The 15,617-nt window shown below is 39.7% G+C and overlaps 1 protein-coding gene across 2 annotated transcripts in view; it reads left to right on the top strand.

Annotated features, from left to right (window-relative positions):
- EGFLAM (EGF like, fibronectin type III and laminin G domains) overlaps window positions 1-15,617 on the top strand; it is a 252,965-nt gene that overhangs the window by 204,456 nt on the left and 32,892 nt on the right. For both annotated transcript variants that reach the window (XM_043975361.1, XM_043975360.1), the window contains exons 16-18: window positions 3,808-3,919; window positions 9,682-9,798; window positions 13,084-13,264. In XM_043975361.1, the coding sequence (XP_043831296.1) occupies window positions 3,808-3,919; window positions 9,682-9,798; window positions 13,084-13,264 (410 nt within the window). The remainder of the gene's footprint in view (window positions 1-3,807; window positions 3,920-9,681; window positions 9,799-13,083; window positions 13,265-15,617) is intronic.

The raw sequence follows: 15,617 nt of genomic DNA, 5'->3' as shown, positions 1-15,617 counted from the left end.
TTATGTGACCCTGAATATATAGATATATAAAATAGGTTTACATAATCTTTTACTGCTGCCAAATGTTTTGTGACCCCTACATTACATTACTTGACTTCATATGCAGTGAACACTCACAGTTTTGAAGCTAGGATGTAGAATAGCCTCCCTCATTTATCATATGGTAAAAAGAGAATCTGAGAAATCACATGACTTGCCCAACATCACTTGACAGCTGAGACTTACGGTCATTTAATAATAGTGCTAGAGAGGACCTTCAAGATCATATAATGCAACCCATTCATTTTGCAAATAAAAAACTTAATCCCAGAGATACTAAATCATTCTTGCCCCAAATTATTCAGGTCTTTAGACTCTAAATCATGTCCCCGTTCCTTTTTCCTCTTTTTAAAAAATTTTAAAATTTTATTTGTGATATAGAATTATATTATATATACATATATATCTCAAACATAGATATGATATATTCATACATATATATGACACATGTAATGTAAATTTTCTACATTATATTTAGATATACTTAGATATATTCTAATATATATAACTTAATTTTTTAAATCCTTAAATAATTGGGTTTTGGGGGGTGGGGTTTGGGGTTTTTTGGCGAGGCAACTGGGGTTAAGTGACTTGCCCAGGGTCACACAGCTAGTAAGTGTTAAATGTCTGAGGCCGGATTTGACCTCAGGTCCTCCTGACTCCAGGGCCAGTGCTCTATCCACTGCAACACCTAGCTGCCCCTAAATAATGGTTTTATAAATAATATATACATATAAATTTATATAAATAAATTATATGACAAATTTGTTTAAATATAATTACTATATTAGACCAAAATAACTCATAAATGCACAACATATATATTTATGTTTATGTATAATAACACATATATACCTCTTGTACCCCTCCCAGCATAACCCTCTCCCACCTTTCCAGATGAAACATTTTTATTTATATTTTTTTTCCAATCTCTATCCCTCCTTCCCTTCCCCCCACTCCCCGAGGCTAAATCTTGCTGCTCTTTTCCTCTTGATCAAGGAAACAGCATCGTCCAAGTCATTTTGACTTTAAGAAATTATAGAATCATAGGATCTTTTTTTTTTAAATTTTTTTTTTTAGTGAGGCAATTGGGGTTAAGTGACTTGCCCAAGGTCACACAGCTAGTAAGTGTTAAGTGTCTGAGGCCGGATTTGAACTCAGGTACTCCTGACTCCAGGGCCAGTGCTCTATCCACTGCGCCACCTAGCCGCCCCCATAGGATCTTAAATATAAAGCTGAGAGGGATCTCAGAGGCCATCTAACACAACCCCCTCATTTTACAGATGAGGAAACAGGTCAAATGAGGCTAAGTGGTTTGCCCAAGGTCATCAGAGACCAGATGAAGTGGTCCAATTTGTCTTAAGCTCAATTTAGTAATCAGGGTTACCAAAATGGACTCTTAATGAACCTTCTTTATCTAGTGAAGAGAAGCCTGACTATTTACTAAGCAAATGACCTTTGTAGAGCGAGCTCAGATATAACACCATTCAGATAACACTTATTCAAAAAACAGGCCACCTAATCCATGGGGCTCCTTCTTTTATTGCATATTGATTTAGCCAAGGTGATTAAATTCTAATTGCTAAGGACAAATCACAGGAGTATTTGCTAAAGCAAATAACCTGCTAATATTGTCTCTGCTGCTTTTCCTGGTGTTTTTCTAAAGGTAGTTTGACAGTGGGTGTGCTGGAGCCAACTCCAAAGGGTTCTGGAGAACAATTGTAAATTTTCATTGTGAGCATTCACAAATGCTTGATTTGTGGTTTTGTTGATTGCCCAACCTTAAGAAAGTAAAGGATATAAATGTTAATAACATAGATGACACTTAAAGGAGGGTCATGTATACATTTGTATTTCTGGAGAGCTAGTTGTTAAACATTGACCAGTACACTGCTAGACAATTTAATACAGATGTAGAGCTTCTGAAAGTTGAGGGAAATAGTCCCCAGAGTATGATCCAGACTCATTGTCTTCTTTGTGATGCTTCATTATAAAATCTAGTGTGCAACTGCTGAATTCCATTTCTTGAAGCTACAGGACAACATGAGTGGAATATTTAATACCTATATTCCACTAGTATTGTTCTATCGATACAAGAGATGGAACTCAGTTGTCTCCAATGGACTGAAAATGCATATCACTCTGAGAGCTCTGAAGAGGTGTGTGATGGGTTTGAGCAGGCTGCAACATATAACTAATGAGGAATTCTGAAGAACCAGAATAAAGGATGTCATTGGGGAAATGTATGATAGAAAAATCAAAGGTCTACTAGTCATATGGTGAGGATGGGAATTAATAAGCAGACAGACAGGGTGCTCCATTGGTATCCTAGAATTGTCAAGATAAAGCAAGGAGGGGGGCAGCTAGGTGGTGCAGTGGATAGAGCACCGGCCCTGGAGTCAGGAGGACCCGAGTTCAAAGCCAGCCTCAGACACTTAACACTTACTGTGTGACCCTGGGCAAGTCACTTAACCCCAACTGCCTCACCAAAAAAAGAAAAAAAGATAAAGCAAGGAGGGTACCCTGCACACTGCAGTATCCTTATAGAAGGACAAGAGTCACACAGGAAGGGAAGGTGTAGATGGGTCATGATTTGCATTGTTTAGAGACAACATTCACATCAATGAAACCACCATTCTAATCAAGGATCTGTGACCCTGAGTATATATTACATCTCCTATGGATCATTCAACACTTAGATTCTTCTGCCATAACCTAATCATATGAACTTCCTGAGCTCATCCTTGTCATGATACCAGAAGTCTTGGCATCTAGCTTTAACAATGCTTTGCCCTAATAGAGAACTTTGGAATGTTTTTATAAAGTAGGTTTGCATTGATTGCCTCCATTTAGCTTTATGGGAACATGACATAGTTAATAGGAAGCTGGTCTCAGGATCAGTAAGACTTGAAGCCCTGCCTTTGATATATACTAGCTCTGGGATCTTTAGAAAATCATTTAGCCTCTTAGTGTGCCAAACAATCTTCTTTTTTTCCCTTTCCTTTTTTTATTTTGAAGGCAAACAGGTTAATGTGACTTGCCTAGGGTCATACAGCTAGTGAGTGTCTGAGACCAGATTTGAACTCGGGACCTCCTGACTACAGGGCTGTTGCTCCATTCACAACACCACTTAGCTGTCCCATTAGGCAATTTCCTAAGACATTAAATGGAGAAAAGTTGCCAGCTTGTATTGGAAGAGGGAATTTCCTAACCTGTGGGTTCCCTTTATCAATGAAATCACAGGCCCAAGCCTCTTCCTTATTTCCTGTTTAACTTAAAAATATCCTTTGGATATTTTTGTTCAGTCATTTCATTAATACCTCACTCTTTGTAACCCTTGGGCTTTTCTTGGCAAAGATATTGGAGTGGTTTGCCATTTCCTTCTCCAGTTCATTGTACAGATAAGGAACATAGACAAACAGGGTTAAGTGACATGCCCAGTGTTACACAGTGTCTGTGGCTATGTTGGAACTCAGGTCTTCCTGACTCCAGGCCTGGTGCTCTATCCACTGAGCAACCCAGCTTTCCCCTTTGGATAGAGGCAGGGCAAATATTCTTGTTCTCATATTTATGAGGTTGAGAAGGATGAGATGTTGCTCTAGTTATAAATAAAGTTAGTGGCATGGCCAGGCCAGGACCACTTCCCACATCTAGGGAACAGGCTATTATTCTTTCCCATTAGGCCAGGATGATGTTTATCATGTACAAATACAATAGGAGTCCTCAGGAATGGAAACTCACTCATACTCAGTTTCCTTCTCACTTCAGGAGTGAAGATCCCCTTTCTCTAGGTCACTGGCATGAGCTGCATGTGTCACGAACAGCAAAGAATGGGATCTTACAGGTGGATAGGCAGAAGACAGTGGAAGGCATGGCAGAGGTAAGATAAGTAACCCATCATATTATTTTCTTATCAGTTAACATCAAGGAAGCTATCCATTTTCAGGCTGGGTAAGTATAGAATCATGAGCAAAAGCATGGCATAGTAGATGAGGACCCACCATCAGAGTCAGGAAATCATGGGTTGAAATTCATCCCTCTGGCACATACTGACTATGTGACACTGAGCAAATTGATCAACCACTTAATGCCCGGGGCAGGCCTCTAAGACACTCTGTGTGGCAGAGCAGTTATTGTTTTGCATTGGTAAAGATTCTAAAGGTATCTCCTATACCAGAGAAATCACAGAACTGATTACAAGAAAATGGAACTATGGACTCTCAGAGTTGGAAGAGATCTCAGAGGTCAGTTAATCAAAACCATATCAAAATAATAATCTTCTCCCCAAAGTCTTTAAGAAGTAGTTATCCTGGGGCAGCTAGGTGGCGCAGTGGATAGAGCACTGGCCCTGGAATCAGGAGTACCTGAGTTCAAATCCGGCCTCAGACACTTAACACTTACTAGCTGTGTGACCCTGGGCAAGTCACTTAACCCCAATTGCCTCACTTAAAAAAAAAAAAAAGAAGTAGTTATCCTGTCTTCAAATTAATGGCTATGACAAAGCTTTTTGTTGTCAAGGTCCCATGATCTCTGACTGCCAGGATCCCAAGATGTAGGTACATACAAGAGAATAAAGACTCAGTGCTGTTAAATATTAAGTGGTTGCAACCTTGTGACATAGAGCCCTCATCACTCAGCCTTTGGGTGTCCTCCGTGTCCAAAACTTCAGACACCTTATATCACAACAGGTACACAATATTGCCTCAAGAACACACATAACACAAGGAAATACAAATACAGATATAGAAGGAAGCTGCTCTGAAAACACTAGACCACATGAAAGTAATTACTCTATCACAAAGAAATCCTACCAGGTTCTCCTTTCAACACAGTCAGCTCTGCAGCCAAAATGTAAGGGTAAGTTTAGATCAACCATCCTCAGAATAAGAGAGAAATATAAACCTGCATTAGAGATATTGGCAGCAATTGTTACCTTCTAATTCCCACAGCTCAGCTACTCTGCTTCCTTATAATACTTTCATGCTCTAGTATATCTTGTCTGGTTGGGAAAGACTATCCTATTCCTTTCATCAACATAATGGAATCCTCAGGGTAAACCCTTCATAAGAGGCATGCTTTGCTGTCATCTCCATGAGATGCTCTTACCTCATTGAGGGACTACTATACATTTCCTACCAATGAAACCTCAATTCCACTATTAAAAAATCATAGCATGTTTGTAATCATTTTGCCAATGAGAAAACTGAAGAATAGAACTATAAGATAATTCCTCAGCAGTTAACACCCAAGTCTCATGATTTTGGGAGCAGGGTCCCCTCCTCTCATTATTAACCTCCTTAATTTCTCCCACTATCCTGATTAAATCAATTAATCAATTAATAAGCATTTTATTAAGTGCCTGCTATTTACCACACACCCATGCCAGGCATTGAAGACACAAATACAGAGAATGAAACAATCTTAAAGAGTTTACATACTGACAAAGGAGCTAACATCTACACATACAAGTATATAGAGAATAACCAAAAAGAAAATGCACACAAAGTAGTCAATTAAAAGTAGTTAGGTGCCATTATAGAGAGGAATTGATTCTAAATATAGCCAAAAAGAAAGAAAAGGTTTTCAGCACTGGGCTATATGTCCAAGCAAAATGAACATTAAAACAATCAAAAGAAGCTTTTTCTTTCACCACCTCTGGATAAGACAAGCTCTTGGTGTCCTGTGTAGAAAAAGAATCCATGAGTATATGGACTGAGCATCAGACCAACAAACATAGTGCCAACACACTGGTGGGTCCAGGTAGATCAACTTCCAATGGGGACCATTGCTATATAAATCAGAAACCAAACCCACAGTATAATCAATTGAAAAAGGACTTTAGGTCCCCCTTCCATATTTTCAGTTACATCTCACATAGTGGTAGGAAAATCTCCTGACATACACAATGAGCGTGAATAGACTCTATCAACAGAGTCAACCCTCATGAAGGTTAGGGATGGGATAGGTAAACCCTAAAGACAAATAGTAACTAAGAACTTCAACTCTCACTAAACTTTTAACCATAACTGGTGAAAATCAATCAATCAGCAAACATTTCTTCAGTACTTACCAAATGCCAACCACTGTGTTAAATAAACACTGGGGATACAAAGAAAAGCAAAAATTGCTCTCACCCTTTTAACACATTTTTGAGACCCAGTCTCTCTATCTTGCTCAGGCCAGAAATGCAACAGCCACTCACTGGCCCAAACTCACTGCTGATTGGCAAAAGATTTGACCTACTTCATCCCTGACCTGGGTATGGTTCACCCCTCCTTATGCAGACTGGTGCACTGGCCCCCCTTCCAAGGACTTACTATATTGTTACGAGATGTAGTGTGGACACCCAGTTGTCTTTAGCCCTAATGCAGCTCAGAACTTCCAAGCTCAAGACATCCACCAGCTTCAGTCTACCCAGTAGTAGAAATCATGCCTAGTAGTCTTTGACTTTCAAGGAGGTTACATTGTAATGAGGGGAGATAATATGTATATGAATATGTACATGCAAAATATAGAGTAGATATAGAGTAGACCTTAGAAAGGAAAATTCTCCAAGGAAAAAAAATGGGCAAATTTTAGTTTGGGAGTTGAATTCATCTTTCCTTTCCCAAGAAGCAAAGAAGCTACACAATCCATACATAGAATTATCAGCTACCAGAGAGGTGTCAAATACTAGGGCAGAACCAGGTTAAAATGTAATTGGGGGTGCAGCTAGGTGGCGCAATGGATAGAGCACCAGCCCTGGAGTCAGAAGTACCTGAGTTCAAATCCGGCCTCATACACTTAACACTTACTAGCTGTGTGACCCTGGGCAAGTCACTTAACCCCAATTGCCTCACTAAAAAAAAAAATGTAATTAGGGAAATATTTAACAAAGTAAGTGAAAATACAATAGAAAATAGGTAATGTTAATATGTGGTTTTCTAAATCAATATGCATTGACAGAGATCTCTATGTATCATATTGTGGTCCTCATTTCTATTTGAGTTCGATACCACCGAGTTACAGGATCATCAAGAATTTTCTATAGCACTGGAAGGAATCACCTCATGAACATTAAACCCAACTTTGTTTTGACTTAATGTTGAGTTTAACAAACTGTCATTGTTCTGTGTGCCCTTACCCACCTGTAAAATGGGAATGATAGCATACAGTGAGGGTGTTATAAATGGTCATTAATTACATTGGTTGTGAAGAACTTAAGAATCACCATTTTACAGAATATAATATTTGCTCTTAGGATGTACATCACTCCACAGAACTATCATTACCAAGAATACTAAAGTAATAGCCTCAGAGTCAAAAAGACCTAGGTTCAAGTTTCATCTCTGACGCATACTGGTTATGTCACCTTGAACTAATCGCTTCCTTTTCCTGTGTTCTGGGCACCTTTTTAAGGCACAAAGTTGAAAAGAAGATGCCAATATGCAATGTGGGAAGAATTTCCTCACCCAGAGTTTTCTATGAAATTCTAAGTCTGGTCCAAAAAAAATAGACATCAATCCATATATATCTACATCTATATATCTATATCTATATCTATATCTATATCTATGTATATATATACACAATCTACATATATACACATGTTTCTGTATATGTATACATATATGTATGTCTGTGTATATGTGTATATGCGTGTATGTGTGTATATACACCCACTCCATCGGCTTTCCACACCCACCATATCTGGATGTGAAATTTGTACCCAAATGGTAGAAGTCAGTGTCTTCATTTGTCTCTGTTTGAGTCAGCTCCAACTCAGTGGGAAAGGGCTGGAAAGCCCAAACTGCAAACTGTTTCAGTAAGTGACTCCTGAGTGTGCAAAGAATTTCTGTTTGCAGCTGATCTCTGAACCAAAGAGAGGAAATTCTGCTCTGCTAGAGGAATGTGTGTGTTTGAAAGTTGAGCTTTAACCAGTTCTCTTGCTTGGGGATTTTGTGGGAGGGTGTGTCTGGTAGGGAAAGAGGCAGGTGAGATATATTGGGGAATAGGAAGAGAAAGTGGAGATGGAACATATAGCTGGGAATGTGGGGCTTTTAAATTTATTACAGGGGGTGGGACAGCTAGGTGGTACAGTGGATAAAGCACCAACCCTGGATTCAGGAGAACCTGAGTTCAAATCCGGCCTCAGACACTTGACACTAGCTGTGTGACCCTGGGCAAATCACTTAACCCTCATTGCCCCACAAAACAACAACAACAAGAATTAAAAGTGGTTTAAATTGATTACAGGGAGAGATCTTGAGCCTTCTAAGAGTGCTCAATGGCAAAGCTACACTTAAAAATTCCCCTCAGTCCTGGAAAGAGAGAACTGAACTCAGGAACAAAGAAGCCCTGGGTCCTTGGTAACTGAGGAATCTCATTTGCAGGGGCCTTGGACAGTCTTAGCATGGTGTTGTTTGCTTAGCTATCTGAGGAGGCTCCTTCCAGCTAAGCACAAGAGGCAGATCCCGACATGAAGCCCTTTCTCTAGACTGGAACTGTGCAGGCCTAGCTTTGATCCTGGTGTGTTTCTTTCTTTCTTTTATCCTGCCCTGCTGGATGACAGCTGTAGCCCTGCCTCTTGTCAACAGGAGGGTGGGAGAGGAAGGGAGGAGGAGAAGGCACCCCAAGAAATCCCTTCTCCCTTTTCTACCTGGAAATACTATCACTTTAGTTTCAATGCACCTTTCAAAACAGCCCCTTTCCAAACTGATTTCTTTGTAAACCTTCTCCCTGAATCGATTTATTTCTGCCATTGACATTTCCACTTGGAGTCAATGGTGACAGTTTCTTATCCAGTATTGAACTGGGCCACTGCATCCCTCTTAGGCCAAACATAAACTTATTAATTAAAGGGATTTCTGAAAGCCCATCTGCCTCTTTGATAACCCTCAATTAACATGGACCCTTCAAGCTGACAAGTTGTTTAGCAAAGTGCTTCTCCTCCTGCTATTTTGGGTGCCTCTTATAATGAAGTGATGCATTCAATAGTTGATAGTATATTAATATGTCATCCACAGAACTTTCATCCCCAAAGCTCTCAGAGTGCTTTGAAGGGTCTCTCTGTACACAATCACATAACCTGGTTATCTAACCCAGAGTTTAAAGCCCAGAATTGTTGCAAACCTGTAGGGGGAGGTCCTACAGTCTTGTGAATGTAGATGGGATTGGAAGAATTTATCTCGATGATATAGGAGCAAAAGATCATAGATTTAGACCCAGAAAGGACCTCAGGGACCATCTAATCCGACCCCCTCATGCTACACACTAAGTGATTTGCCCAAGGTCACAGATGGTAGTAAGCATCAGAGGTTAGATTTGAAAAGAGACCTTTTAACTGCGGAGCCAGAGTTCTTTCCAGTGCTCTCTGAAGAAGTAGTGGATGGAAGGGTTTTAGCTGCCTCTTCCATCCTAACTTGAGAAGCCCATGACCATTACAGAATGGTGTGAAAGTTTATGGTTGAACTATAGGAAAGTGTCATGATGGGACTTGAGATTTTCTGCACTCTCCTTATTCCTCCCCCCCCCCTGCCTCCCTCCCCAAAGCAGGCACAAAAGAATGATGTTAGCCTAGTGATCTGGGATTCTTTTTTTTTGTTTACTATCATTTTTAGTTTTTAATCTATATGATATTTTCCTCTTTAACTCTCACATCAGGGAGCCTTCACTCAGATTAAGTGCAACACTGATATATTCATTGGTGGAGTCCCCAACTATGACAACCTAAAGAAGAATTCAGGCATTCTCCAGCCTTTCAGTGGGAGCATCCAGAAGGTACAAGTTTAACTTTTTGCTTTTGATTGTGAGACATTGACTGAAGTCTTCGTATGATAATTGTTGTGGGATAGAATCTTTAAGATGATGGAATCAAAGAACCAGAAATTAAGGTGTGTCCATCAATTTAGGCAGGTCTGAATCAATTCTGGTGTATGAATGCAATGCAAATATTACTGTACATTAAGAAATGATGAAAGGGATTCTCTCAGTAAAACCTGGGAAGACATGTATGAACTGGTACAGAGTGAAGTGAGTAAAACCAGGAGAATAATTTATATGATGTTGTTTTGTTATTGGGGAGGGGGCAATGAGGGTTAAGTGACTTGACCAAGGTCACACAGCTAATAAGTGTCAAGTGTCTGAGGCAGGATTTGAACTCAGGTACTCCTGAATCCAGGGCCGGTGCTTTATCTACTGCACCACCTAGCTTCCCCTATATAATGTTTTAAAGATAATTTTGAAAGACTCTGAGCCTTGCAGTGAGCAACCATCATTCCAGAGGCCCCACAATGAAGCATGCTACCCACCTACTGAGAGAGGTGTAATGAACTCAAGGTGCAGAAAGAAGTGGGGTTTTTGGACATGGGCAAGGAAGAATTCATTTTTGCTTTACAAAAAAAATTTATTTAAAAAAATTTTATTTTTTTATCTGTTACGAAGGCTTTGTTTTTCTTTCTTAATTGGTGAGGGAAAAATCAATTTTTGTTAATTAGGAAAAAGTAAAATAAACCTTTTATATAATTAGTCATATTAAAATCAATTATATCCCAAACCACACGATTATATCAAAAGATGCATGAAAAAGCATTTAACAAAATATACTTATTTATACTAAAAAACAACAACTTTAGCAATAGGGGCGTTGACTATCCAATTAATGTGACAAAGGTATATACAGGTCATCCCAAAAGTCTTGGCACAATTTTAAACTTTAATAAGGTTTAAAAAGCTTAAAGCTGGACCTAGATTTTTGGGATACCCTGTATATCTAAGTGTGTACAACTATTAAAATATTTTTTTAAATTCTCTCAACCTACGACCCCCACCTACTCCTGATTTGTTGCAGGTCAAAGATATTGCCATATGCTTCAAGTGTACCAAGAGACCCTGGGATATCTCAAGAAGGGCAACAGACCATGATTAACTCCCAAAAGTCCTACACTGGGGAGGAGGGAGGAGTAAAACGAAGCCTAACATCTATTCTTGGCTCTGTTCTCCTCTCTGGTATTTTTCTTTGGTTTGCTCAGGACACAAGCCAATTTTTAGAGTTGCTTTTCCCCCCTCTTCAGCAGTTGCAGGCTATCGATCATGTAACTGAGCTTATGAGAATTAGGGTTGAAGAAGTCTTGCAAAGAGGGTTCAGAAGTCATTCAGCCACAAAGATCTGGTCCTGCATGAAATCCTGTTCACAGGTCCCACTCCATTTCCATCTCTTCCCTTCCTTATTACTCTATCCTAGAAGAATGCACTCTCTCCGCAGCAACAACTGAGTTTATTCGCAGGCAGAGATTTACCAGAAAACCAAACAGCATAAATAACAAGCAGGGGCAAGGCATGGTTAGGTTATTTTACCTCGCTGGGTCTGAGTTTCCTCATCTGTGAAATGAGAGCATTGGATTAGATTTCTAGACTCCCTTTCAGCTCTAAATCTGTGCCCCTGTGGTATTATCTGAGTTCACCTTGGTTCCTCAGAACCATAGACTCAAAAGAGCAATAGACTCATAGGGTCAAAAGGGATCTTGGAGATCATCTGCTTCTGCCTACTCTTTTTTACAAGTGAGGAAACTAAAAATGTATTTTATGCTTATAGACTAGTGCTTGTCTTCATCTCTGAGTTAAAGAATGAAAGTGGCTGAGATGAGAAAGACAGAGACAGAGAGAAATACACATGCAGAGAGAGAGAGACAGAGACAGAGAGACACAGAGAGAGATATGGCAAGTATCTTCCTCTTCTGTTTCCAAAACTGTGGGCCCTGGGAGGTATCTCCCTCACATTTGTTCATTTAGCTCAGGTATTTGCTCTTCTAGGATGGCTACAACCCTAATCTTCCTAGAATATAGGTCTGACCATGTTACTCCCCCTACTCAGTAAACTCCCAGGGCTCCCTATCACCTCCAGGGTTAAATTTAAAATCTTCTGTTTGCCATTCAAATCCCTTCATAAGCTGGCCCTTCCCAACCTCCCCAGTTTTTTCCAAGTGGCCCCCTCATTGTTCCTTGCACACAACACTCTATCTCCAGAATCTGGGCATTCTCTCTGGCTATTCCCATCCTCTCCCTCCTCATCTCAGCCTCCTCTTTTCCCTGCTTCCTTCAAGTCCCTCCTTCTGTAGGAAGCCTTTCCTCATCCTCCTTAATGATTGTGCTTTCCCTCCATTGATTACCTCCTATTTATTCTGTATGTAGTTTGTTTGTACCTACCTGTTTTCATGTTGTTTTCCACATTAGACTGAGTTCCTTGGGGGCAGGGACTGCCTGCCTTTTACCTTACTTTGTATCCCCAGTACTTAGCAGCACCTGTGCCTGGCATATGAGAAACACTTAATAAATGCTTATTGACTGAGTAACTCTGTCTGTGGCCGATTGATTAGCCAGCCATCTCATTATTTCTTTGTGATTTTCTGTTTTGAAGGCAGTAGAGATGCCTGGCATATTCATCCTTTGCCCCACTCACCCACCTTCCTCCTTCTTCCTTCCCTTCTTCCCAGTGGTCTCCACACATTTGATTCTGTTCCAAATCATTACTTCCTTAGAGATGCTTCTGTTGCTTCCATTACTATTGGTTCTGATCTGCCCTCCTCCCCCCACTTCCCTGTTCTTACCCTGAAACTTAAACAACCACCCCTAAGCTCTACCCAGTTTCACAGCCCTTTACCACCAGCTTGTAGAATGGAAATTTCAGAAGGATTTTGTCCTGTTGACATTGAGGTTGAGGGAAAGGAGAAAGTTGGGAGGAAGAGAAGGAGAAAAGTAAAAGTGACTCCAAGTTTTCTCTCAGCTTGAGTTATCTGCTTCCAAGACCCAGGCAAGCCTTCCAAAGTCCATATTCAGGGCAGGAAGCACCACTGGCACACTCTTGTAACCTTCACACATATTGCTGAGTTCCTCTGTATTTATCAAAGTAAATATACATTCTGTCCCATGGATATAGAAGTAGTGTCCATTTGTTGGGTTTGAGGGGTAGGGAGTGTCACAAATTCTTACCCTAGGTGTACTAAGTAATGTTTTAGAAACTCAAATAGAGGGCCTCTGAATTCTTCCATTGCTTTTTCTTGTTCTCAGATTGTCCTCAATGACAGAACCATTCATGTGAAGCATGATTTTACTTCTGGTGTGAATGTGGAGAATACTGCTCACCCCTGTGTGCGAGCTCCCTGTGCCAATGGAGGCAGCTGTAGACCCAAGAAGGATGGGTATGAGTGTGACTGCCCCTTGGGCTTTGATGGGCAACACTGTCAAAAAGGTAAACACCAATAGCATTAAAGCCTCAATTTCTTGGCTTGGGGGCAAGGGGTGTAACAAAGACATTGAACTATTATTAAAATAGGACTACACCTTTCACACATTTGGAATTATTAAAAGGAGGTTGTGTGCATGTGTCTGTGGGGGTGTGGGGGTAGTGCAGACCTTCTCTTCCATAGACTGAAACTAGCCCATACAATATAACAGATATTTCATATAATAGTGCCCATACATATAAGCAGGGCTGCTATTATATCCACATCTACTAATGAACCCTGTCCAATTTCTGAAATATTTTAATATTAAGTATAGTAATTAAATTTTATATTAATATTTTTGGATATTTAAAACCAACTAAAATTTCAAAACCCTTTTTACTAGGAGTTGTTGAAAATCCAAATGTAAAATTACTTACAATTACAAACAAACCAAAAGAAAAAAAAACACCATTAGAAGATACTTTTGAGCCATTAAGATTTGGATAATGTAGTTTTAATTAAAAAGAAAATTGCAAAAATACTTCCCTCTCGATTGCCTTTGTTTATCCAAAGTTTTTTGTTTATCCAAAGTTCTAGAAATGGTCTTAAATGTGGATCTTTGGCTTATGGGCCACTTGTATGTGAATGGGCCAGTTTCTGTCATTTCTGGGTTATAAGGACACAGCCATGAGAATAAGTAAGCATTGGATTGTGTGCTTCTACCTACCCAAGATGTAAAAGAAATAATATGGGGGGGCGGCTAGGTGGCGCAGTGGATAAAGCACCGGCCCTGGATTCAGGAGCACCTGAGTTCAAATCCGGCCTCAGACACTTGACACTTACTAGCTGTGTGACCCTGGGCAAGTCACTTAACCCCCATTGCCCCACCCAAAAAAAAAAAAAAGAAATAATATGGGATGAAAATAAGTTTTGCCCTGACTTTTAAAAAAATGCAATGTACTCTATCTTTTCTATTTCCTTTTTTGATCACAAGGGGTATTTATGGGAATCCCTGTGTATAGAATTGCATAGATTTACTGATTCTGTTTTCCATTAATACATGGAACGGCAGATAGAGAAGAGAATGTTTTGAAAGAGAGAGAATAACAAAAACCATAGGAGTTTGTAAATTTTAAAAGCAGTACAGAATTGTCGTGATCTAATGCATTTTGAAAACTATTTGGTAAACTTATAAGCGTATCTATCATGCTTAAAATGCCAGCTAGTGACACACAGCAGGGAAAATCAATTAGCATTTTGACAAATTAATCTCCCTTTGTACTTCAAGCCAGCAACTTGTTTGGTTCATAAGTTGTGCACACATTAGTCTGCCATTAGTGAATTTTTTCTACATAAAATTGTATTCATTTAGCTCTTACAAGTATGTTTGAATTCCATAAACCTTACTGGGAGCCAAGCTCAGTCTGTACTTTAATATACTAACACTGGGGCAGCTAAGTGGCACAGTGGATAAAGCACTGGCCCTGGACCTGAATTCAAATTCAGCCTCATTGCCCCACCCCCCAAAAAATGCCAACACCCAGTGATCAAGGTTACCACCAGCTGTGGAAAGAATGCTAGATCTGGGGACACATGACTTGTGTTCAAATCCCAGCTCTATCATTTACTACCAGTGTGACCATAAGCAAATCACTTAACTTCTCTGTGCCTCAGTTTCCTCATCTATAAAATAAAGAAGTTGGCTTTGATGACATTTAAGAGCTCCTCCAGCTCTACTTTTATGATCTTTGGAGGCTGCTCACCTTAGTGCTACACATGCTCTAGGAGGAAACGTGTCTGACTTACAACAACAATTAGCTTTTGGAAGGGAAAGATTAAATAAAAGCAAAATATATGAACCTGCTCTTTATTCTTTTCGTATTGTTAATATTAATGGTGATACATATGTCATATGTATATGGACTATGTATCTGATACATATATTTCATATACCTATCACATATAAGTATATATAATATATGGATTATTATATTTATGTGTATGTGTATACATCATATATAGCCTATATGAACATGGAATATATCATATATACATATTATATATAACATATATACACATATAACACCACAATTCCATATTAAGAAAGGCATCTACAAGGATTTGTCTACAGGAATTGAACCTCCTGAGAAAGTCAAGGGAATCTCAGAATAGCAGCTGAAATCTGCAGGGTGTCCGTGGCCTTCTGCCCTCTGCCTCAGCAGCTTGCAGCTGCCCCAAACATGACAGGAGCAGGAGAAGAGCATCTGTCTGCTCTGCTGTGCACTATGACTTTGTGCTTGGTACATAAGGATGCCACAGTCAGCAAAGTCATCTTTTATCAGTCCACCATCACCAGGAGGGCTTGTTTATGTCGAT

Source organism: Dromiciops gliroides, chromosome 1, assembly GCF_019393635.1.
Source record: "Dromiciops gliroides isolate mDroGli1 chromosome 1, mDroGli1.pri, whole genome shotgun sequence".
Lineage (NCBI taxonomy): Eukaryota > Metazoa > Chordata > Mammalia > Microbiotheria > Microbiotheriidae > Dromiciops > Dromiciops gliroides.
Note: the sequence above shows the minus strand (reverse complement) of the source record. Positions and strands in the feature narration are given on the sequence as shown.